The sequence below is a fragment of the Polyodon spathula genome, chromosome 1, assembly GCF_017654505.1.
Source record: "Polyodon spathula isolate WHYD16114869_AA chromosome 1, ASM1765450v1, whole genome shotgun sequence".
In the NCBI taxonomy this organism is placed as follows: Eukaryota; Metazoa; Chordata; class Actinopteri; order Acipenseriformes; family Polyodontidae; genus Polyodon; species Polyodon spathula.
Window position 1 is genome coordinate 43,709,726 of NC_054534.1, and position 23,962 is coordinate 43,733,687.

At 39.7% G+C, this 23,962-nt stretch overlaps 1 protein-coding gene across 1 annotated transcript in view; it reads left to right on the forward strand.

Moving 5' to 3' along the window:
* Positions 1-12,183, forward strand: part of si:dkey-96l17.6 (kinesin-like protein KIN-14I) — a 27,870-nt gene extending 15,687 nt beyond the window's left edge. The window contains exons 6-9 of the mRNA XM_041258475.1: positions 1,440-1,632; positions 3,946-4,126; positions 4,621-4,831; positions 11,532-12,183. Of these exons, the coding sequence (XP_041114409.1) occupies positions 1,440-1,632; positions 3,946-4,126; positions 4,621-4,831; positions 11,532-11,758 (812 nt within the window). The 3' untranslated portion in view covers positions 11,759-12,183. The remainder of the gene's footprint in view (positions 1-1,439; positions 1,633-3,945; positions 4,127-4,620; positions 4,832-11,531) is intronic.
* Positions 12,184-23,962: the final 11,779 nt, after the last annotated feature.

A 23,962-nucleotide genomic window follows, 5' to 3' on the forward strand; every position in this document is an offset into this window, starting at 1 on the left:
GACTACACTCTTGTCAGGAACCTAATTAATAAACATGATAGATAAGCTGTTTACCTTAAAATATAAACACACAGTTTAACAATACATCAAAAAGGCTTCCACACAGTAGCTTTTTCATTACAATTGAGCAAACCTTCAATCGGGCTCCTTCACACAGCAGCAGTCCTGAAGGGACTGGCTGCTTTCTTTAAATACCCTGCACCTAGATCTAATTTACAATGGTAGCCAGATGCAGGTGATAATTAACTAATAAATTAACCCCCCTCCCTGCTGTGTTACATATCCTTCCCTTTGTCTTAACAAGCACCCATGATACGATGGCCACTTCCCTCCACCCTTAAAAGACCACCCTCAAGTCCGATTTCTTTAATCTTCGCCCTTCTCCATGGGCGGGCTTAAGGGCGGGTCGGTCCCTCCGGTGCTTTTAAGACTGACTGGCTCGCCGACTGGAGACCTGGTGGGTGATGCAGCAGGCAGAGGTCTGCGGATGGGTACCAATGTATCGACCTCTGAACTGCTAGAGGGAGCCCAAATGAAGTCTGTTGCCAATGTTGCGATGCTGGGGCAGTGGTGAACGAGGAACTGTGCCTGGTGGATCATACTCTTGGTCTCCAGGTCCAGCGACAGGAGGTCCAGAACCTTAGGCAGGGTGTCCCAGAGCATGGGGCAAGGGTTCGCATTTTCTGGCGCCGAACGAGCTCTCAGGGGTGGATGTTTGAGCGGAGGTAGAGGTGCGGCTTCACCTCCTCCCGCTTGATTGTAGCTCGTGGCTCCGCAGAGCGCACCGGCTTCACCTCCTCAGGTGCTGGAGACTGTGGGGCTTTTCCATCCTGCACTGGAGACAGCTGGGCTTCTCTTGCTTTTTTTTTTTTTTTTTTGCAGTATCAGCTCCAGCTCTGTTGGTTCCTGCTCCCTTGTTTTCTCTAGGTGAGCAGTGGTGTTTCTGCTGATCTTTGTGATCAATACTTCTAAGCTTTCCATTTCTGGGTTTTAGGGGCACCCACACTCACTGCCACAATATATAACATGGCCGCTAACATTACTGAAGGGACTGACCCTGCACCTGGCTCGTGGGTACCGAGATATATATCTATATATATAATTATCTTATATATAATTAGGGCATATATTATATATATTATAATATATCTGTATATGTGTGTGTGTGTGTGTGTGTGTGTGTGTGTGTGTTGTGTGTGTGTGTATATATATATATATATATAGTTTTATTTTTAGTTTTTAAAAAAACTAAAAAAAATTATTATTACAAAAAGGAAAACTGCTGTTGTACTATCAGGTGCAAAATCAGAAAGAAAAAATTATTACAGCACTGATCTTTCCATCCAGCCAAAACCTCCTGATATAATAGATTTTTTTTTTTATCAATTATTTATATTTTTGTGTATCTACATTACCTTTTTCTTTTTGTGTGTGTTTAGGTAAAATCAGAGTCTTCTGCCGCATAAGACCTTTAAATAAATCTGAAGAAGCCCGTGGAAGCCAGTTTGTTGTTGGCTGCCCAGATGAATATTCTGTGACTGTGGGCTGTGCCCGTGGACTGAAAGAGTTCCAATTTGACAGGATTTTCAATAGCACAAGCTCCCAGGAGGAAATTTTTGAGGACACAAGCAGGTAATGTGCTGATAAAAGTTATGATAAAGTAATTGTAATATAAATCCTTAAGCTATCTGAAGACAAGTAAACATATTTGGATATCTTCTCAAGATCCACCTTTAGCTATGTGTAAACAATATTTTACTATAAAATATTCTACATAATATCCTTCTATCTTACCATCAACACTTCATAACCAAGTGGAATCAAGTTAGACTTAAATATGAATATATATTCTACAGTAATCATAGAATTCTGGCTATAAATACGATTGATTCATTTGGCATATGATTTAAGGTTTATACAATATTCAAGTTTTATTCAATTAAATGTTATCATATTTCAGTGCTTGCTTCAACATACAAAAACAAAATAACATTTTGTTGAAAGTAGTATACACTTTCCTTTATTTGAAAAGTTACACAAATAGGATTAAAAGTAGATTACATTAGATTGTAGTAATTTGTTTTCAATGTATAATCAAGCATTATACTAAGTATGTTCAAGACAAATTAATAGTATATTCAGTTGTAATTGAGCTTCAAAACTCAGCATTCAACAATGCTTTTCTATTCTATCATGTAATTCAACATAGGTCAATATTACTTCTTACTCAATTTAAACAGAATTAATCATACAATCGATCTATCCACCATGGAAATTCATGTTATTTAGTTACAAGTCCTTATATTGAAGAAAGTTGAAACAGTCTTGCAATGAAGAATTATTGTATATAGCTTTCTCCTCATGGTTAAAAAGTGTTTCAGTTTAGAAACACGTTTTCTGTTTGTAGTCTTCTTCAGTTAAAGTATTGTCTTTTGAGAGAGAGAGATTTCCTTTGAGAAAGACAGTTTCATTTTCCATTGAGACACTTGTTTTCCATCTTTCAAGCATTTTTATAACATTGCAAATGAGCAGGACATGGTTAATATTATCAAATCATAGAAGAGTTCTCCTTAGACTATTTCTAATTATTATTTCAATGAATACATCATAAGATCACCCCCATCTTCATTTGAACAAAGGTTTGTAAATCACAGAAAATACATTCAGTTAAAAATATTATTTTATGAAATAACTTTTCCTGAGTTATTCATTTTTTCTTGATAATCACATTTCTATTTTCCTGATGTGAATCAACACAAAATAAATCATATTCTAGTTAATTCATTACATTTTAATCCATTTGATTCCTGAATGATACATTACTTAATTTTTAGTGACTTAAGTAAGGCTTTTAATACCCTACATTTTGAATGTTTGTAAATTTAAGAGTTCACAAGAATACTGTTTTATAACAGTTAGCATAAATCACCAATGAAGCCAATGTATTTTAATTACAAATTTAATCATCACCATTGTCCACCAGATGGCAGTATGACACCATTTTGACCAGAGTTCGTATTGAACATCCATTCTGACACATGTCTCATAGATAGGAATTTATTGTCACAAGTGGGAAACGTTGTGTTTGAAACTCGATACTTAATCTGATAAAGATTTGTATTTGTTTAACAAAGTCATATCTGATTGCTCTTCACAGCAGGAATCTTTTGCAAAACAGTCCAAATTTAGTTCTTCCAATTTATAATCCATTTAAGTCTGGCTGACCAACACAGCAGGGGATTTAGCTTACAAATGGCTTTCCATCTCTTTTAGAGTCAATGGTTTACAGTCAATGGTATATTCTCATTTGAGCAAATATAAATTGTACTTTTTACATCACTGTATTAACAGTTAATAATGGGAAAACAAAATCATTTCTGCCTTTTTAAAAATTTGGAATTGCCAATTATTTTATCCTGATTTTCTCCCAATTGGAATGCCCAATTATTCAACCCAGCTCACCGCTGCAACCCCTGCACTAACTCCGGAGAGACAAAGATGACCACTTGAGTCCATCTGCTTTGTTTCACACAGCAAGCCCACCGTGAAGCCATTACAGAACTACAATGTCAGAGGACCACATAGTTCTGAATTGCACACAGGCAGGCCACAGGGGTCACTGGTGAATGGTGAGCCAAGGATTCCCCAGCCAACCTAAACCTTCCCTGCCTGGGCAGCGCTTGGCCAATTGTGCACTGCCCCCTGCGAACTTTCGGCCATGATCAGCAGTGGCATAGCCTGGATTTGAACTGGTGATCTCTAAGCTATAGGGTGCATCCTGCACTCCAGGCTGACTGCCTTCACTGGATGTGTCACTCGGGAGCCCTAACTCCTGACTTTTGAACCTGAACATGGAATAAAGTACTTCTTACAATATTTACAGTATTTGCTAATTTGTGCTATTTTTAAATGCTATTGTTTATTTTTTTTTGTTATTATTTGCAGGCTAATACAGTCAGCTGTAGATGGCTACAATGTGTGCATTTTTGCTTATGGGCAGACTGGCTCTGGGAAGACATTTACTATGATAGGTGACAAAGAACTAAAAAGTCCTGGTGTGATGCCAAGAGCTTTCAACCGGATTTTCCATATTGTAGAGGAAAATAAAACTAAATTTGATTTTAAGGTAAGAAACTGTAGTCTAAAAACAATAACATAGTAAGTGTGTTATAATTGTGATGAAATGCATAACATGTAGAAGTAGCACAATTAAGGGTTAAGTAGCTTCAAACGTTACTTAATTAATTTAACATTGCAGTAATTGTGTGAAGACTGTGGAAACAGCAAAGAGGACCACATCATGTGATTTATTTGGAATCGGGAAGCAGTCAAAAAGTGCTGAGAAATAGGATACTGCAGGCACTCATAATGCTAGGATGTTTTTGATTTAGAAAATAAAATTCAATATTGGATCATGTGGGCTCAGAAAAAAAAAAAAAAAAAAAAAAAAAAAATACATTTGCAGCTACTTAACATTTTTACTTTTGTTTCTTGATCTGTCTTTATCAAATACTGCTTAACTAACCAAAACACTGTACATTACACCATAGCAAAGAGAAAATTGAAATGCTAAAGCTTCTGCAGTTGACTCCTATCCTTATACAGTGTTTTGCCCCACAGGTCTCTGTCTACATGCTGGAGCTGTATAATGAACGCTTGCTGGATCTTTTTGTAAACCCAAATGAGGCCTTTAGCAAAAAGATTGAAATTAAGAAGGACAAAAAGGGTCTTGTGTTTGTTCAGGGGGCAGAGACAAAAGAGGCAGCCAGTGCTGAAATGCTCTTTGCACTGTTTAAACAAGGCTGTATGAACCGACATATTGCACCCACAAGTATGTGCCTAATATAGCATATAACTCTATTAAATATGTTATTTTACAGTGACTGATGAACAATTATTACCTGTTAAAGATTTCATGTGTTTTAATTATATATATATACCAATTCTGTCATATTACTGAATTACAAATGGTACGTTGAAATTTCGTTCTGTTCGATATTTTATTTTAAAACACTTAAACTCAAAATCAATTATTGTAAGGTGACATTGGTTTTATGTGGGAAACATTTTTAAGAAAAATAAAAAAAAAACTGAAATATCTTGCTTGCATAAGTATTCAACCCCCACACATTAATATTTGGTAGAGCCATCTTTCGCTGCAATAACAACTTTAAGTCTTTTGGGGTAAGTATGTATCAGCTTTGCACACAGTGTTGGAGTGATTTTGGCCCGTTTTTCTTGGCAGATTTGCTCCAGGTTGTTCAGGTTGGTTGGACGACGCTTGTGGACCACAATTTTCAAATAGTACCACAGATTGTCAATGGGATTGAGATCAGGACTTTGACTAGGCCACTGTAGGACATTCACCTTTTTGTTCTTGAGCCACTCCAATGTTGCTTTGGCCTTGTGCTTGGGATCATTGTCCTGCTGAAAGGCGAATTGCCTCCCAAGCTTCAGTTTTTTAGCGGACTGAAGCAGATTCTCTTGCAGTATTTTCCTTGTATTTTGCTCCATCCATTCTTCCTTCAATTGTAACAAGATGCCCAGTCCCTGCTGATGAGAAGCATCCCCACAGCGTGATGCTGCCACCACCATACTTCACTGTAGGGATGGTGTGTCTTGAGGCATGGGCAGTGTTAGGTTTGCGACACACGTAGCGCTTCGAGTTTTGGCCAAAAAACTATCTTGGTCTCATCTGACCACAAAACCTTTTCCCACATTGCAGCTGGGTCACTCTCATGCTTTCTGGCAAACTCCAGACGTGCTTTCAGATGGTACTTTTTGAGTAACGGCTTCTTTCCTTCTTTGCCACCCTCCCATACAGGCCAGTGTTATGCAGAGCTCTTGATATGGTTGACTGGTGCACCATTACTCCACTCCCAGCCACTGAACTCTGTAGCTCCTTCAAAGTGATTGTTGGCCTCTCTGTGGCTTCTCTCACAAGTCTCCTTCTTGTTTGAGCGCTGAGTTTTGAGGGACAGCCTTTTCTTGGCAGTGCCTGGGTGGTGTGATGCAGCTTCCACTTCTTGATTATTGATCCAACTGTGCTCACTGGGATATCCAAACACTTTGATATTATTTTGTACCCTTTCCCTAATCTATGCATTTGTATTACTTTATCTCTAACTTCTGTAGAATGCTCTTTGGTCTTCATTTTCCTTCAGATTCACAGCCTTAACAATGATCCTTCAACAGTGGGGTTTTTATCCAGAAAATGTGACAGCAACTTTAATGGTTCACAGGTGGAGGCCAATGGTAAGGTAATTGTGTCCTCGTTAGGGCAATTTCTTTCATCTGTGCAAACTTCCACAGCACAGGGGTTGAATACTTATGCAAGCAAGATATTTCAGTTTTTTATTTTTCTTAAAAATATTTCCCAACATAAAACCAATGTCACCTTATAATAATTGATTCTGAGTTTCAGTGTTTTAAAATAAAATATCAAACAGAACGAAATTTCAATGTACCATTTGTAATTCGGTAATATGAGAGAATTTGTCAGGGGTCTGAATACAAAGCATGTGTGTGTGTGTGTGTGTGTGTGTATATATATATATATATATATATATATATATATATATATATATATATGTGGAGAATATATACCTCATAGTATAGTGGAAAATTATTGACCCAAGGGAAGACTGCTGTTACCGACAGGGGGATATAATGCCCAAAGCCACAGGGGGCATTTCAATTTCCAGTATGAGCTGCAGTACATATTTAATATATGAGTCAGTCAAAATAATCAGTGAGGCAAGGTTTGATAGTAAATATTAGTTTATATAATGTAAAGCCATAAATATTTGCAAGCCTTTTATTGTGCGTATTTATATTAGGAAAAAAAAAAAAATTGTTTATCCAAATGTTTATTGCTTTACGGTATTTTCTTTAAATATATCAGATACAGCATAAGTAAATGACTAAATATCATACATTAATACCAGAACATGTTTTTTTAAGTTCATACAGCATAGTTATCAGTTTTTTTTCTTTCTTTTGAAAAAAGAAAAAATAAGCATACAGTACACTGGGTATAGAAAGCTCTTTATTCAGTGTTTTTTTTTTTGTGACACCTTTTATTCAGTGTTTTAAATTATTGCCATTTAAAATGATAGTGCTTTACAGTTTAGATGGTTTATAAGCAAGGTTACACAAAAATACCTACTGCAAATTGTGCTTGTCAGCGCTACACTGGTTTTAGAAATGGGATAAGATGGAGACAACACACTTGCTTACCCCATACTGGGGGGAAAGCTCTGAGGCAGAAGACGGACCGCCAAATACCTGATTTTGACGGCTTTTCCACAGCCCTTAGTCGCAGGTTCGGGAAAGTCCTGACAGAAGGCTTTGTTCCAACCAATGTATATTTCAACATGTTTCAATAAAGTCTGAAGCTGAGGGAACACAAAGCTATTTTCTCAGAAACCTGGTTACACAAGATTAGGAGGCCTAGTTTGAGGTGAAAACCCTGTCTCCCCTGGTGTGCCCTGCCAACAGGAAGTGAGCTGACGAGAAGAAGCTTGGGATCCTGGCTGTGGACGTGCTGTACTTCGCATGGTGAGGGTATCCAGGTTACCCACCGGCCGTGCAAGGAGACTTGGGGATGGAGGCTTTGTTCCAACCAATGTATATTTCAACATGTTTCAATAAAGTCTGAAGCTGAGGGAACACAAAGCTATTTTCTCAGAAACCTGGTTACACAAGATTAGGAGGCCTAGTTTGAGGTGAAAACCCTGTCTCCCCTGGTGTGCCCTGCCAACAGGAAGTGAGCTGACGAGAAGAAGCTTGGGATCCTGGCTGTGGACGTGCTGTACTTCGCATGGTGAGGGTATCCAGGTTACCCACCGGCCGTGCAAGGAGACTTGGGGATGGAGGCTTCATCCGTAGCCTTCTGCTGAGGGGGTATCGGGCCATTCAAGCCTAATCCATCACAGAGAAATATTAATATTTGAAATTATATTTTGGATGATAAAGGCATGCCCACGTTCCAAGATCTTAAGGAAATGTACTTTGTTTTTTTTGGTATCTTAGACTTTGCTCAGCCCTTCGTGCCTATGGGGTTCTATGGAATGTGACGCTGCCCAATTGTAGCTCAGTTGTTTAATTTAACAGCCACCACAAGAGGTCTGATATTCTCTTTATATAATCATTTCATATCTCATAATACTAATTTCCTCCTGCCGACAGAGAACTATCTGGGACAGAGAACTGGGCAAGATGGAAGTTAGACTTGACTGGAATAAGGTGTGGGATAATATTTTTACATCCTATAAAAATTTAGTTCACTAATTGATTCACTTTAAACTTGCACACGATTTTATGCAACACCATAGCGGTGATTCCAGATGAAAATCATTACGGACCCTCTCTGACATGGGTGCACTCAGGGGACAGTAGGTACTTATCTACACACGCTTTGGGAGTGTCCCATCATTGTGAGCTTTTTGGTATATGTAGTTACTGTGTTATCTAAATTAATTGGTATGGACTCCTAAATTGCCCTTAATCTTCACACAAGATGACTTTTGCTAGCAGGGTTAATGGCAGCTAAGAAGTCTATTTTAAGGGGTTGGATGAAGTCTGGATTATCACTCAATCATTTTTGGTCATTCACTTTTTTAGACATTACACTTATGGAAAGATCCACTGCGAAATAATTTGGGAGTCCCCACTGCCTAATTTTTGTTTGACTTTGCTTACTAGTCTGTTTTGTAACCTGCTTTGACCCATTATTGTTTGTTTGTTTGTTTCTAAAGTGTAATGTTTGTCTTAAGAAATGTTGGTCATAAAAATGTGTAAACCCCCCCCCCCACAAAAAAAAAAACATGTTTTTAAAAATAAATAAATGCTGGATTACCATTATTTCGGGGTCACTCATCGAGAGGTTCTTAATGATAATATTGGATTGTGGGACGGATAAAATATTTTCCATGTGACACAGTTAAACCTAATTTAGAACCTGATTGAACGCTAGTGCTGGCTAGTGCTATGATACATCCAGAGTGAATTTAAAACAATCTGCATGTAGCTTTCATTTCTGTTCAATGAGGATCGATATAAAAATAAATATTTCTTTTGATTGGGAATTGTGCTACCGAGCTGTGTTTCATGAAATTAGCTTTGAAGTAACACATCTGATTATTTTCTTCATCTTGCTTTGTTAATGTGACGGTACAGGAAGATACTTACTACTTCTGAGTCTGTCATTCCTGACCACTGTTGATCTCCTCGCTGGAGGGAGTGCCACTTCGTTCACATTAACTGCTAGCCTCCCAATAGCCCATCAATCACAGCTCACAGCGGCCATCTGCACTCTGGTTACTATATAAGTCACTCTTTTTTTCAAAGAAATTCATTGTTACCCCAATACACATTGAAAATGGATTGCAGACAATGCAGGACAGCAAAGCAGCGTTTGGAATTACTGCAAAGTTTAACAAACAACGATTCTGATGCAGCAGAGACGGAAAATGCCGAATCTGGCTCTGAAGCATACTAGGTTTGTGAAGATGAATCTTCCAGCAGCAGTGACTGTGAGGAGGATTCCAGCGAAGTGCCTGGACCAAGTGCGCTAAGAGGGCATAGGAGATTCCATGGGAGAAGAAGCAATCATGTGGCAGCCCCTGCAAGGATGCCAGCCACTTCTCCTGAAACAGCAGCTTCTCCATTCGTAGCGCCAGCACCACCGGACACTCAAGAGCCTGGTAACAATGGCACTGTTTGGAACACTATAAATCCTGGTGTTGAAGCTGCAGGTAGAAGGGGTGAACATAATACTTTGAATATGGCATTCCAGGGCCCACGGCATATGCAAAACGCAACATTGGTGAGAGCGCATGAGTTCTTTAAGCCTGTTAATTGCCATGCATACGCTTCACCACATACAAAGCTGCACTGAAGCAGAAGCCTACCGACAACTAAAAGATGATTCCTGGTCAATGCTCTTGGAAGAATTAGAAGCTTTCATTGCACTAGTATATGCCCATGAAGCATTTGGTGCCAGAAGCCTAGGTTACTGTTGATAGCTGTGCCAAATAAGCAAAGACAGTCTGTGGTAAGTACACTGTATATTTTGAGAAGCACAGAATCTGTGTGATTTGTGTCAGCACTGAGACTTTGTAAACGATTGTAAATGAAGCCCATTCTGTTCAAATGTTTATTTATTCTTGTAATTTCATTTATAGGATGTCTGTGTATAAACACATAGCTTTGGATGTGTATGTACACTTTGTTATGTAGGCAATATAAACCCATTTATTTTTAATTTTTTGATATTTACATTATTTCAGTTATACAGTTTTGTATGTACATGATATATACACTAATTTATTTTGAAATATCTGTTTATTTCATTTTTTTTTTACCATTTTTTGAGGTTGCACTTTATGTAATATGTTAGTATATAAAACACATTTCTGTTAAAATGTCAGTTTATATACAATATATATACAATAATTTCTACTCAGAGATCCCTCTGTTTTGGGCCTTGACAAACAATGGCGTGTGGTACAATAAGAGTCATCAGGAAGGGATTTCCATGACAATTGGTAGCCAACAAACAGAGGCTTGTCAAAACCAGCACTCTTAGGGACTGCTGGCAGTTAAATACACTGATAAAAAAGATGCGTACCTTACAGTAGCCTTATCACCATCCACGATAAGGCTACTGTAGCAGTTCCTGCACGAGGTCAAGACACACACACAAACATGCCCAAGTGTTTCCTGGAGTACAGTAAATACATGGTAGGCATGGATAGGCCAGACTGGATGTTGGAGCCGTACAATGCTGAAAGGAAGACCATGGCATATTATATTAAAAGGTTGTCATGTACATGGACCGGTATTCTTTGTACAACCCCTATGCAGTGTACCTAAGTATGGCACCAGAGAATCGGCTCACATTTCTGGACCTTCAGACCTCTGTGATCTCCAGCCTTGTGTTTGATACACAAGAAATACCAGAGACTGAAAGACTGGAAAAAGTGGTGAGGTTTAGTGAATGTCATTTTATTCGAACAGTCTATGGGAAAAGCCAAGCCACAAAAAAAAGTGCTGTGTGTGTTTCCGTAAGGGCAGACAGAGGGATACACGGTACTATTGTCCGCACTTTCCCTCTCAGCCAGGCCTCTGTTTGGAGGAGTGTTTTAAAAGGTACCACAGTGTAATCAAGTACTGGAAGGACTAAATAAACCCCAGAACAAACCACCATGACACATGCTGTACCAGCATATGAGGTAACAACCAAAGTTAGTAAAAATCACTTGTTTATCTATCATGCGACAACATTACTTCAGGCTTCATGAAATTAAATCAGGTAAAAAGATTATATACCTCCACCACTCTCTATCTAAATTATGTTTAAATCTTTAAATACCATTTTTTCTTGTTTGTTTTATTTTTTATTTTTTGTTCTTAACTTTGTAGCTCAGTGCTGTGTATATAATGTGCTTATATACCTATATAGTAACTTTGTAATCAAGCTGTACTATATGTATTCAGATCAATACAAAAACTGCTTTATTTCATAGAAATGAATGTTGAAAGCTCCCGATCGCACCTGATCATTGGAGTGACAATTGAAAGTACAAACCTCACGAATGGAAGTGTTACATATGGGAAACTCAGCCTGGTTGATCTGGCAGGAAGTGAAAGGGCAGCAAAGACTGGAGCAAAGGATGAGCAACTGAAGGTAAATGGTATAATTAATTTATTTTGGAGCTTTAATGTAGTGTTGCTTTCATTAATTCATGTCTGATCTATAAGAACATTTGGTACACCAGTGTGTAAGTATTAACCTGTCCCTCTAACAACCTGGCCTCTAGTGAATGCAAGAAATGTCATATTTGGTCTATGATTTCTTGTCTCTTTCTGGTAGATGTATCTATGTTCTTAACCCAACAAATATAAGAACGTAAGGTTGTGGATGCAACCCTGGTTCTCTGAAAGAGAAAATAGCCATCAATTAATGGGTATCGCGGTCAGGAGATAGGGTTATGCTGAACTTAATATAAAAGCTGCCTTTAGGCCTCCATAGCTCTGATGTCAGCACCCCGCCCCTCGGGTGCTGAATAACTATGCACAGCGTAGGAAGCTCGGCCTCTTTTGCTTGAGGCCGCAAGGGCTACTGAAGCAACCTCGCTGCTTGATAGATATTTTCTCTTTCAGAGAACCGGGGTTGCATCTGCAACCTTACGTTCTCTTTCAATTCGAAAATAGCCATCAACTAATGGGTACTGTGTACCAAAGCAGTCGCGAGGGAGACCATGCGGCAGTAGGACAAGATCAGTCCACATGTAAAAAAAATACACAGAACAGCGCCTCAGCGTCTGGTTCAAAGTCCTAACATTGTTCTATGAACAGAGGGTCTTTAACAGTACAATATTGTACCGTGATACTTTTACCACATGGGTAACGCTGGAGATCATACTAAGAGAGTATAACAGTCTAATCCAGGCTAACACTAAGTGGTCTCCTCCACTGGTGTAATAGAATCCAAGACCGATGCTCCAAAAAGTGGAGCAGAGGAATCCAGTACATTCAGTCTGTAGAACCTCATGAAAGTGTGTGTCATAGCCTAGATAGCTGCAGCACATATTTCTGACACTGGGACACCTCGAAAAAGGGCCCAGGACGTCGCCATACCGCTGGTAGAATGCGCCTTCAGTTGTCCCGGGGGGTGGGGGGGAGGAGGAGGCCAGCAGATGGTGTCCACTATCCAATGGGAAAGACGCTGTTTAGACAATGCCTGGCCCAGCGTTCTAGAACCATAGCACACAAATAACTGTTTAGTGTGTCTAACACCCCTTGTACGGTCAATATAGCACCTCAGTGCCCGCACTGGGCAGAGCATGTGCATCCGTTGCTCCTCCAGAGAAGAGAAGGGAGGAGGATGGAATGTCATCAACTCCATAGATTGCATCACGTGGAACCAGGATATTACTTTTGGCAAAAATGCAGAGTTTGGTCGCATGGAGACTCTAGACCCATCTCCAGCGAAGCGAGTGCAACAAGGGTGCACTGAAAGTGCATGCAGCTCGCCCACACATTTTGCTGAAGCAATAGCCAGCAAAAATGCAGTCTTTAGAGACATAAGCTTCAGATCCACAGTGTGGAGTGGCTCAAAGGGGGCTTTTGTAAGGGCTTCCAGCACCACATCAAGGCGCCACGAGGGGAGGTTAGATGTCCTGGGAGGACGCAGCCTCCTCGCACCCTTAAGAAATTGGTTCCCAGACGATAAGCCATCTATGCGTATGTGACAAGTAGATATGGCTGCTAGATACACCTTCAATGTGGAAGGGGACCTACCATCATCTAATAATTTCTGGAGGAACCGTAAGATAACTGATATGGGGCAGTGTGACGGAGAGCGAATGAATCCGAATCAAAAATCTCCCTCTCGACCAGTGAGGGCACTGTACAACAGGAGCTGCGGGCTTCCTACTGAATGGTTGGGAAGTTCATCCTGGGGACAGTCGGGAGCCAGCCATTCAGGAAGAGGGCGGCGTTACGGTACCTGGAGTCATCGCCCTAGTACGGTGAGCGAAGTTTCAGTCATGAATTGGAGGAGACGTGATTGAACTAGCTATCGGAGGGGGCGGGGCTTAGGGTACTTTAGGGGGACGTGACGCCGTAATCGGGTCCTTTGTTGTGGTTAATGGGAGGAGACAAGGACGGAATTTTGAATGAAGTGTGGGTTCATTGAGGAGTATTGTGTTTGTTTTACCAGACGGCTGATACGAAGCTGGAGCTGCAGCAAGAAGCCCGGACCTGAACGCGCACGAGCACCAGCACTCAGAGCACCGCACCGGCACCAGAGCACCCAGTTTGGAGACGTGTTTTTGTGTTTATTGTTTCGGGACTGCAACCCCTTTGTTTTGTAGCTGGTAATACCCATTGCTGGGTAGAACCAGCTTTATTATTTTGGGTCCAGTTTTCACTGGCAATACCCATTGCTGGGTAGAGCCAGCTTTATTATTTGAAACCCGGATTAAAAGGGGCATTAAAAGAAACCAGACCGGTAGACTTCGTGTTTGTCCTTTGTTGGAGCACCTCAACTCACCTATACACCGGAGCACTACAAACCACTTTGCCACAGGCAGGTATTTGGGTCCTGGCCCTGGGCCAGACACCAGTCCTGAAATTTGGACGCCACAGATCGCCCTGAGCCCTGAGAGGAGATCCGCCCGCAGGGAGATCTGCATTGGCTGGCCATGCAGAAGTTGCATCAGGGTCAAAAACCAGGTTCTTCGGGGCCTCCTAGGAGCTACCAGAAGCACTGTAGATTTCTCTACTCTGACCTTCTCTAGGAAGGCGGGGAGCAGTGGTATCGCTGTGAAGGCACATAGGAGACAAGCCAGCCACCCGTGGTCCAGGGCGTCGACTCCTAAAGGACTGTCGAGGTCTCTCATCGAGAACCAAAGAGGGCAGTGCATAGACCCCTGCGAAGCGAAAAGATCTACGTCTGCTCTGCCGAACCACTCCCAGATGTGTTCCACCACCCTGGGGTGGAAACGCCAACGTTGTCTGACCACACCAGCACGTGTTTGTTCCGGATCACCGAAAGTGCTGTAGAGCAAGATCTACTGCACTGAGTTCCGGGGCATTGATGTGGGCTGAGGCCCAAGGCCCCGTCCACACTCCCCGAGTCCTCACACCATTCCAGACTGCGCCCCAGCCGTTGTTGGAGGCGTCTGTGGTGTTTACTTCCCTCTGGAAGATGGGACCCATGGTTGTCCCCTGATGAAGGTTGGAGGGGATCCTCCACCAAAGCAGGATTCAGCAGGACTGGGATATCACCATCCTGCGATGTCTGTCTCGTTGCGGTTGAAGAGCAAACGAGTTGAACCAGGCCTGGAAACCCCTTTGGTGGAGAAGGCCCAAAGGAAGGGCCTGTGAGGCAGCAGCCATCAACCCCAGCATGCGCTGACACAGCACCATGCTTACTGTTTCTCTCAACCTGAATAGGGAGAGGCAAGACTCTATTGCGGTAACTCTCTGAGTTGTTAATGTGGCCTTCATAGACACCGAGTCCAGGTGGAGGCCCAGGAAATCCGATTGCTGGCTTGGCGTGAGGCGGCACTTCTGCAGGTTCATCCTGAGACCGAGCCGCTGGAGGTGGTCTGTGACCAAAGCCGTATGTGCCATTGTAAGGCCGAAAGTGAAGTACGCAGTCACTGGTCATCTGAGCATGAAAGACGGGAAACGCAGCTTTGCAGTGCCATAAAGGCACGGGCATGGACTACCCATAAAAGTACGCATCGGGTTGCACGGTGGACGTGCACGGGGCACAGTGGAGCACGTGTACACACACAATGTGCACCATAAGTGTTACACGGGGTATTCGGGGTGCATGGGGCACCCCGTGGTTACGATGGGTGCCCACGGGCACGGATGCCTGCATGGCACGTGATGTGCATGGAGAGTGCACAAGCGCAGGGCGAGCAGGTAAGTGCATTCACGGATCCGTGCCGGGAATCGTGCAGACATGGAGTGTCTGTATGGGTGTGCCACACGTGTCCGGGTGCGGGTGTGTATGGGGTTCCCGGGCACTGGCAGGGGGCATGGGGCACGGGGCACACACGCGTGCGCTGCACGTTCCTCACACCACTGAGTGTAAAGCCCTAATGGGAGTCTTTTGGACTAATTTTAAATTAGCCCTCTAGACTAACACACGCGGTGTGTTTACAAGAAACGTTCTCTGTGAAGCTTCGTGCTGGAGGCTAAGGTTCCAGATAAAGACCGCTGCGTGCTTAACTTAGGCCCGGGGCCAACATACACACACCTCGTGTTTCTTTCCTGAAAGAAAAAAAAAAAAAAAAAAAAGTTAATTGCAAGTAAATATTACAATAATTAACAATAAGGTCTCAATAATAACCAGTGAGACAGGCTCGAAGAGTCCGCAAGCTGAAAAGAGTAAATAGCTCGATAGTAACTGACTCAGCCGAGTGCTTAAGGGGGAATGCCAGCTGGCACGCCGAATACGAGAAGGAAAAGCGGGCACCAAAACCAACCGAGCCCGGTGATTTTGCAGCTCGCGCTCAGTGAACGTAAAACTAGAGATTCAGTGAAATAAACCAGGAAAAGGGGCAGCTGCCAGCTTCCCGTGCACAAATAAGGCAACGGAGGGTACAAACACTGAATTAAATAAATAAAGAGAGTTGTAAGAACAACTGTATAGTTATGTTCAATCCTGAAAACATACTGTACCAGTACTTTGGTTTTCTACTCAATCTTGTTGTGCATAATCAGTGTCCAATGGCAACATGTTTTATCTTAGTTAGACTGTATTATCAACATAACCTTTAATGTTCTTGTCTAAATCACTATACTAGGATGTCTGTTGGACACAAGTACTGTGTCACCTGGCTTTAGGTTATCTACTGTTGCTCACTGTTTGGTGAGGTCACCTGCCTTCTTTATATATCACAGAACATGACATCATATAACACAATAATACATTAATTTTAGGAATACTATACAAACTAAGGAATGATTTTGACTACAGTGTTCTTTTCATTCACTTAGTAACAAGAGCTTGAAGGTTTGACAGGAAGACAGTTATTTTTGTTTTTTCTGTCAATTACAGGAGGCGAACTCTATCAATAAATCTCTGAGTGCTTTGAGTGATGTCATCTTTGCCCTTTCAACAGGACAGTCCTTTATACCATACCGCAATAATAAGCTGACTCAGCTCATGCAAGATTCACTGGGAGGCAACGCAAAAACACTTATGTTTGTTAACATATCTCCTGCTGATTACAATGCTGAGGAAACGGTCATTTCTTTGACGTAAGTTTTTTTTAGCTAAATGGATTTTGAATTAAATTGTTGGTTAGGCAGAATTGAAGGACATAGTAGGTAGCTTTAAATAGTACCATGCACATATTCTATTGAAAAAGTTCAAGTACTGGAGTTGTTCTGAAAAAACATCTACAGGAGACAGGTGACCTATAACACAATGACATCTCTTTATATTTATTTTTCTTGTTTTTCTATTGGGTCTTTTCGATTTTTTTAATTTGAAAAAATATAATGAAATTACTCAGAACACTAAATTAACAACCCCTACTGCAGCTGAGTTGTTTTTATCGATATTTATACTGTTTAATTTCTCTCAGAAACTAGCTTCAAAACAGTACTCTCTAAATCTGTAGTGTTGTAATTGAAAATACGTATTTTTGTTTTTCAGCTATGCCACACGTGTTAAAGCAATAATCAATAATGCTCAGAAAAACTCTGAATGTAAGGAGATAACTCGTCTTAAAGAGGTACTATTGTAACAATTTAATATAATGTGCCCATCTTTCTCTGACTGCCATATATTAATGATGAGACCTCACATATTAGGAGTGACCTCTTGTCAGACATTGAAAAGGTAAAAGGAATCTTTGCACAGTTTAGTTGGGTACATTGACAAAAGTATGTGTGATGCAGCAGGAGAGGAAAAACTGTTAAAGGCAAGAAAGAACCTTTTATTAAATAGTCATTAGCATTTTTTACATTACTGTTATAGCATATGCAGAGTTCAATACCTATACCCCTTTGCAATTGACTATTGAAACTGCACTGGAACTAAAAACCATTCAAGTTTGGGGTTTGGTTTTTTTTTTTTTTTTCATGTTCCAGAACATTTAATCCTGACACCAATTGCTTTGTTTCTGTTACAGATTATATTGAAGTTAAAGTCAGGGCAGCCAGTGGAAGACGAGATTTGAGTGACGTGTTTCAGTGACAACACTCCAAATCACTGGCAGCATAAACCCATCCCAGACAGACTAGCAAACAGAATAGAGTAAATGCTGTACTGAAGGTTTTCATTTGTTCTTCATACACAAAATAAATAAAATAGTAATGTATTCATCAATTTGATTGATTCTTCTTTTTCTTAGTCTCCAACTGCTTATAAAAGTTAGGGAGCAACTATGCTGATTTTCAGTTACTAATACAGCTGAATGGTAATCACCTGACCCTGGGTGGTGGAAAGATCCACTGAAAGTGGCACCATATAGAGCCGGATTAAGGTTTAAGGAAGATATTTTATTTTCAAACATGAATTTACAATAGCATTGTTTCTAACTGTAAGTAAGCAGCTTTTTATTACATCAAGAAACTCAAAATCTGATTTAATGATGAATAATAAGCAATGTAACAATCTTGCAGTTCAATTAACACCTTTAACAGTTTTTGCAAAATCTTTTTTTTTTTTTTTTTTTTTTTTTTTTTTTTTTTTTTTTTATTTGAATAGAAAATAAAGTCAATTTAAATACACTTAAATAAGCTTTACCGCTTTAAGGCAATACGGGATAGCCTTTGTAACTAGTCCATAGATTGAATTAAGATCTAATTTATCCTCAGGACTTTTCTCAAGATTCAGCTGTTGAAGTATTGTTATAAAGAAAAAAAAAAAATTTCATTTTGACCTGTTTGATCCCCAATGCATCTCCTCAGTCCCATTCGCTTACCCATTCAGATCCTTATAACTGTCCTTGCTTGTTTAGAAACCTCTCTGGCGTCAGATGTTTTTGATTAGTCAGAATGGTTATATAAGAAGCAGTAACAATGGCCCATATAAGAATGTCATATTTAGATTACAGGGTGACCCAAACATTCTGTGTAACCCTCCATGTTCCAACAACACTAGAGGATATTGTCTTGTGGAAATGCTGTGCAGGTTGTTCTGTGATTTGAATAATGTCTACTGTAGAGTGATGGGGTATGTCTGCACCTGTACTTAGTTGTATTAGTATGATTTAAATGTATTGTTTTGTGTTTATTTAAAGAAAGTGATGATATATTGTTGTTTTGCAGCATGGATGGGTTTATAATTGTGTAATGTGGCCATCTCCATATTAATTGATTACCAAGATTTGTATATATATATATATATAATATATATATATATATATATATATATATATATATATATAATATATATAATTATAAAATTTAAAGCCGCTGAAAAGGATAGAGGGTTGAATGGAGAACGAGAGAGAGCAAAAGAGATAAAGGCTTTAAAAACAATTGCTATGCATGCTGGGTTAAGACCAGCATGATACTTGTTTTGTTTAGTGTGTGGTTTAAACTGTTTTTTTGTTTGGTCATCGAGCCCTTTTGTTTATTATTATTTAAAGTTTATTTGATTCAATAAAATAAGAGGGCACTGGTGAAGTTCTTGTGTGTTCCTGTATTTCCTGGTTTGTGATGCTACCCACCCAGCCTTCCTGCCACACGTATATTAGGCAGTTAATGTAAAAAATGAATCTTCATCATTTGGAGATCAAACTAGTCAAGCAACCAGCTTTTTTTGTACTATTTCATACATAGTTTCAATTAATGATATCAAATTAATAAAACAAGTTAATAAATAGTTCAAACATTACTTATTGTCTTGTAGTAGCCCTGTCCACTATTTTGTAATATCTGTATACTTACTGTATACAAGTTCAGAGGGCTCATTAGGCCTGTCTAGTGCAGTATTCAGGAGTTCCCGTACACGAAAACAAGTACACGGTTTGGTTCAGGAGCAAAATAAGATTCTGTTTTTTATTCAAAATCTTAATTAACAGAAGACTGGCTCGAGTGCCGCAAAGTATAAACTACAACTGTTCAAAATAAAGTTAACAAAGTTTTTCCATTGGGGAATTTCACTCAACAAACATTTAACTTATGCCAGACAAGCTTTCACTACTCTCCTACACACTCCTCTCCGTCATAGTTCTGCCTTTATACCATGTGTCATAGGTTGCTTGACAATGAATCATTCAATCAATCACCTACTAGCCACATTCCACTTTTCTCTCGTTAACTTACACAGGTACAGTACACTTAACTCACATACTCAAAAACAGAATTCTACCAAATTTCTCATCTTTGACAGTTATTATATTAAATATAAAGAAGAAGAAAAATCAAAAAAGAAAAATAACGTTATTACAACAATATAGTAAAACAAAATGCAGCTGTACCATTATAATACATACAACTATGGCTCTCATTGCCCTCACGCAGCTTATTTTTTTAAGCCCACAAACAAAAAACAATTTCTCTATCTTCTTTATCCAAAAACATAAAAACTTCAACAGAACTAATTGCACTAAACACCAGGTTATTCCTTCATTCACCTTACCTTATTTACAATTACTAACACCATGTATTTGCCCATGAGCAACTTCATATGGAGCATAATTCGTGCCAAAATTAAACAAATAAATAAATACATAAATGAATAAATAAAAATCGAAATACATTACATTTATTTATTTATTTATTTCATTTTGGCAAAATCTTTTTACTGTAGTATTTCTCATTGAGCATCAATCATACTGAAGGCGGGATACTGCTGCTGGTGAGTTGAATTTTCTACCAACTGGTCTGCTGGATAGAGTCAGCGTTGGTTATTTTTTAATAATAAAAAGAACTGTAAACTGTTTAGTGAAGTGTCACAAAGATGGCTGTAGTGAGTGAACTCAGACCAGAACCAGGAACCAACACAGATAAACAGAGAGTTGGAGTTTGGTGAAGCTGAGCGATTGTTTTCGCTCAGCATTTAATAATTAAACAGAGCAGAAAATAAAAGGTTAAACAAAAAAACAGCACACGGCACTTGAGCCCAAAATAAACAGACAAACAAAACAAATTAACACTGAACGAAACAGACCAAGAAATGGCAGACGAACAGACAAACACGATGAGCTGCTAATATTTACTTTGATATTATTACTTCCGTCTCCAATCCCGTTCTCCACTCACCGAACACACAACCCTGTGTGAGTGAAAACATGCAGCTTTTATGCAGCTGTACCGAGACTCGATTGCTAATCAGTCATTCAATTGGAGTCTTGGTACAACTGCACGCGAATTAATAAAAATGCAATTCCCCGTGCTCACATATTATTACATTTTATCTGCATGTAAAGTGCTGAGCAATCCTTGTGCCTAAATACAAATATACGTTTTAAACACTCGTACTACACAGACCCATTTATATCCCGTGTACCAATGACTATACACCAACATTAATACACTACACGTAACATACAACACAAATAAATAGCCCAGGGACCCGTTTCCAGCAATACTAGTTCATCACACCAGCTCATTTGAGCTCAATGAGAATCTTTTTGCACAGACAACAACCGGCAGGCTCGTTTCTCTATTGCGAGATCATAAGTTGAAATATGATAGGTCTTTCAATTAGTAAGTGAACAGATGATCTAGTAACTTTGCCTTGGAGGTTGGGTAAAGGCGTTGACTGCAGTTGTACAATGCTTGCATGTTGCAATCTTGTGGCGTGTAACTGTGGTCAGTTGCAACATTTTTAATTGCATTGGTAAGGTTTAAAAGGTTTAAACAACAGAACTCAAATATATTCATAATGATTGCAGTCAAGGCAAGGGAGTTGCTTATGGTTTCTTGCATTTCCATCAGGTATATAAAGACTTTCAAGCTGTAACTCACATAGTGATCCAACAAAGCAACCATGAAGACCAAGGAGCTTTCGAAACAAATCAGGGATAAAGTGGTATAGAGATACAGGGCAGGAGAAGGGTACAAGAAAATTTCAAAGGCGCTGATTATCCCCTCTCAGCACAGTGAAGTCCATCATTAAGAGGTGGAAGATGCATCATACTACCCAGATCAGGTCGCCCTCCCAAACTGAGCAGCCAGGAAAGCAGGAAAATGGTTTGGGATGTCACTCTGAAGCCAACAATAACCTTGAGAAATCTGCAAAGTTCTGTGTCTGAGATGGGAGTCAATGTTCACACATCAACAATATGCCGGTCCCTACACAAAGCTGGCCTGTATGGACGGGTGGCAAGAAAGATGCCATTACTCCAAAAGCCATCTTAAAAGGACTTATGGAGTTTGCAAAAAAGCATGTAGATGATACTGCAGACATGTGGAAAAAGGTTTTGTGGTCACACAAGAAAAAAATTGAACTTTTCGGTCTAAATTCCAAGCATTATGTCTGGCGCAAGCCCAACACTGCACATCACCCAGTCAACACCATCCCAACTGTCAAGCACGGTGGTGGCAGCATGTTATGGAGATGCTTCTCTTCAGCAGGGACTGGGAAGCTTGTCAGGATAGAGAGGAGAATGAATGGTGCAAAATACAGGAGAATCCTTGAGGAAAACCTGTTTGAATCAACCAGGACTACGAAACTGGGGAGAAAATTTACATTTCAGCAGGACAATGACTCAAAGCACAAAGTCAAAGCCACACTGGAGTGGTTGAACATGAAGAGAATTAATGTTATTGAGTGGCCCAGTCAAAGTCCTGACTTGAAGCCAATCGAAAATTTATGGCGAGACTTGAAGATTGCACTCTATTGATGATCCCCAACAAAGTTTCTAATTTTCCTGTGAAGAATGGGCAAAAATTTCACCGTCCTACTGTGCAAAGCTAGTAGAGACCTATCCAAAAAGACTCATAGAAGTAATTGCTGCAAAAGGTGTGCGACAGTGTAAAACGATCCTGTACTGCAATTTAACCTCCCAGCCATCAGAGGGCTGTGAATCAACCACGAAGTTCCCAACAAGAATCGCATGACGCGGGACTAAAGTTGGGGCAGAAGTTCAGTTACAACAGTTGCCATCTTTGTTGGGGGCAGCAACTCGGGAACATGCCAGAACATTCTAGAATGAGCAGATGATTGAGTGCTGCTGAGTAAGGGGTTGTTCCCTCGTGTACGTAGGGCCAGGTGGTAACAACTTGGGTTTGTTTGTTTTTTTTTGTTTGAGAATGAGAGAAGCACACTATTTGCATAGGTGCTTATTAAAAGAGATCACTGGTAAAAAGGACACTAACATTCTGTGTAGACTTTTTATAAAACAGACCCAGAGAGCACGAGAGAGAGAACCCATTGGGATGCCAACTCTTCCCACGAGGTGAGGCCATCCAAGCTTTAAAAACTGTAAAAAAATCTTCTTTTGTTTCATTAATATGTAGCTTCTTGGTTAGCGGTTCTTTTAAGTTTAAGTTTTATTTAATTTAACCAAACCAAATACCAGTGTTGGTAGGAGAGAAAGATTTTCATGGAATTTATGATCTTTAAATTAACTTTGATTTACTAAAATAAGAAGAAATAATTTACAAAGAAACATGTGAATAAGAAAGCCTGTGGAATTCTGAAGATTTTGTGAAAGCTAATAAACAGAAAAAAAGAACTTTCTAGAAACTAAATACTGCCTCAAGTGGTTTTGTTCGGTAGCACACCCCAGACTCCCACAATCTGTGACAAGGTGCTTCTACCAAGTACTGACTTAAGGGGAAGAATACTTACACAACCAGTACATTTCATTTTGTACATTTTTTTTGCAAGTTTTGCTGACATTTATCCTTCTCCTCATATAATAGTGTTCAGTTTAACCCCTACAGCTTTGAATAAAAAAGTTCATTTGAAAAACTGTGTACAATTTATTTGTAATTCAACAAAATGTGATATTATTGGTAGGGGGTGAATACTTCTGCAAACCACTGTATGATGTTTACATGTGTATAAAACTTTAAATTAAAAAGAGACTTCAAAAAGCATTTGAATAGCTCAAGTTAAAACATTGTGATTAGAGCCTAGAGGTTTTTTTTTTTTTTTTTTTTTTTCTTAATTTCATTTCAGAAAGCTATTTACTTGAAAGTACCATTAGTACAGTTTTTGTGAAGGCAAAAACACAAAAAAAAAAAAAAAAAAAAATATATGACTATTCTAAAACTGTACAAAACTACTTCAGACTACTAACAAGCCCCAAAACTAAGGGCCTCATGCCCTAAATGGTGATAAGTTACCTGAAATACTGCATAGGAAGGGAAACCAACAGGGAACACAGAAAGTAAGGCTCTATTCACCACGCTAATTATATGCACAAATAAAGCGTTCTAATGATTCATTTGCAAGTTGTCACAACGCATGGAATTCACCACGCAGAATTCAACATGCGGAATTATGCATGTTTCCATACAC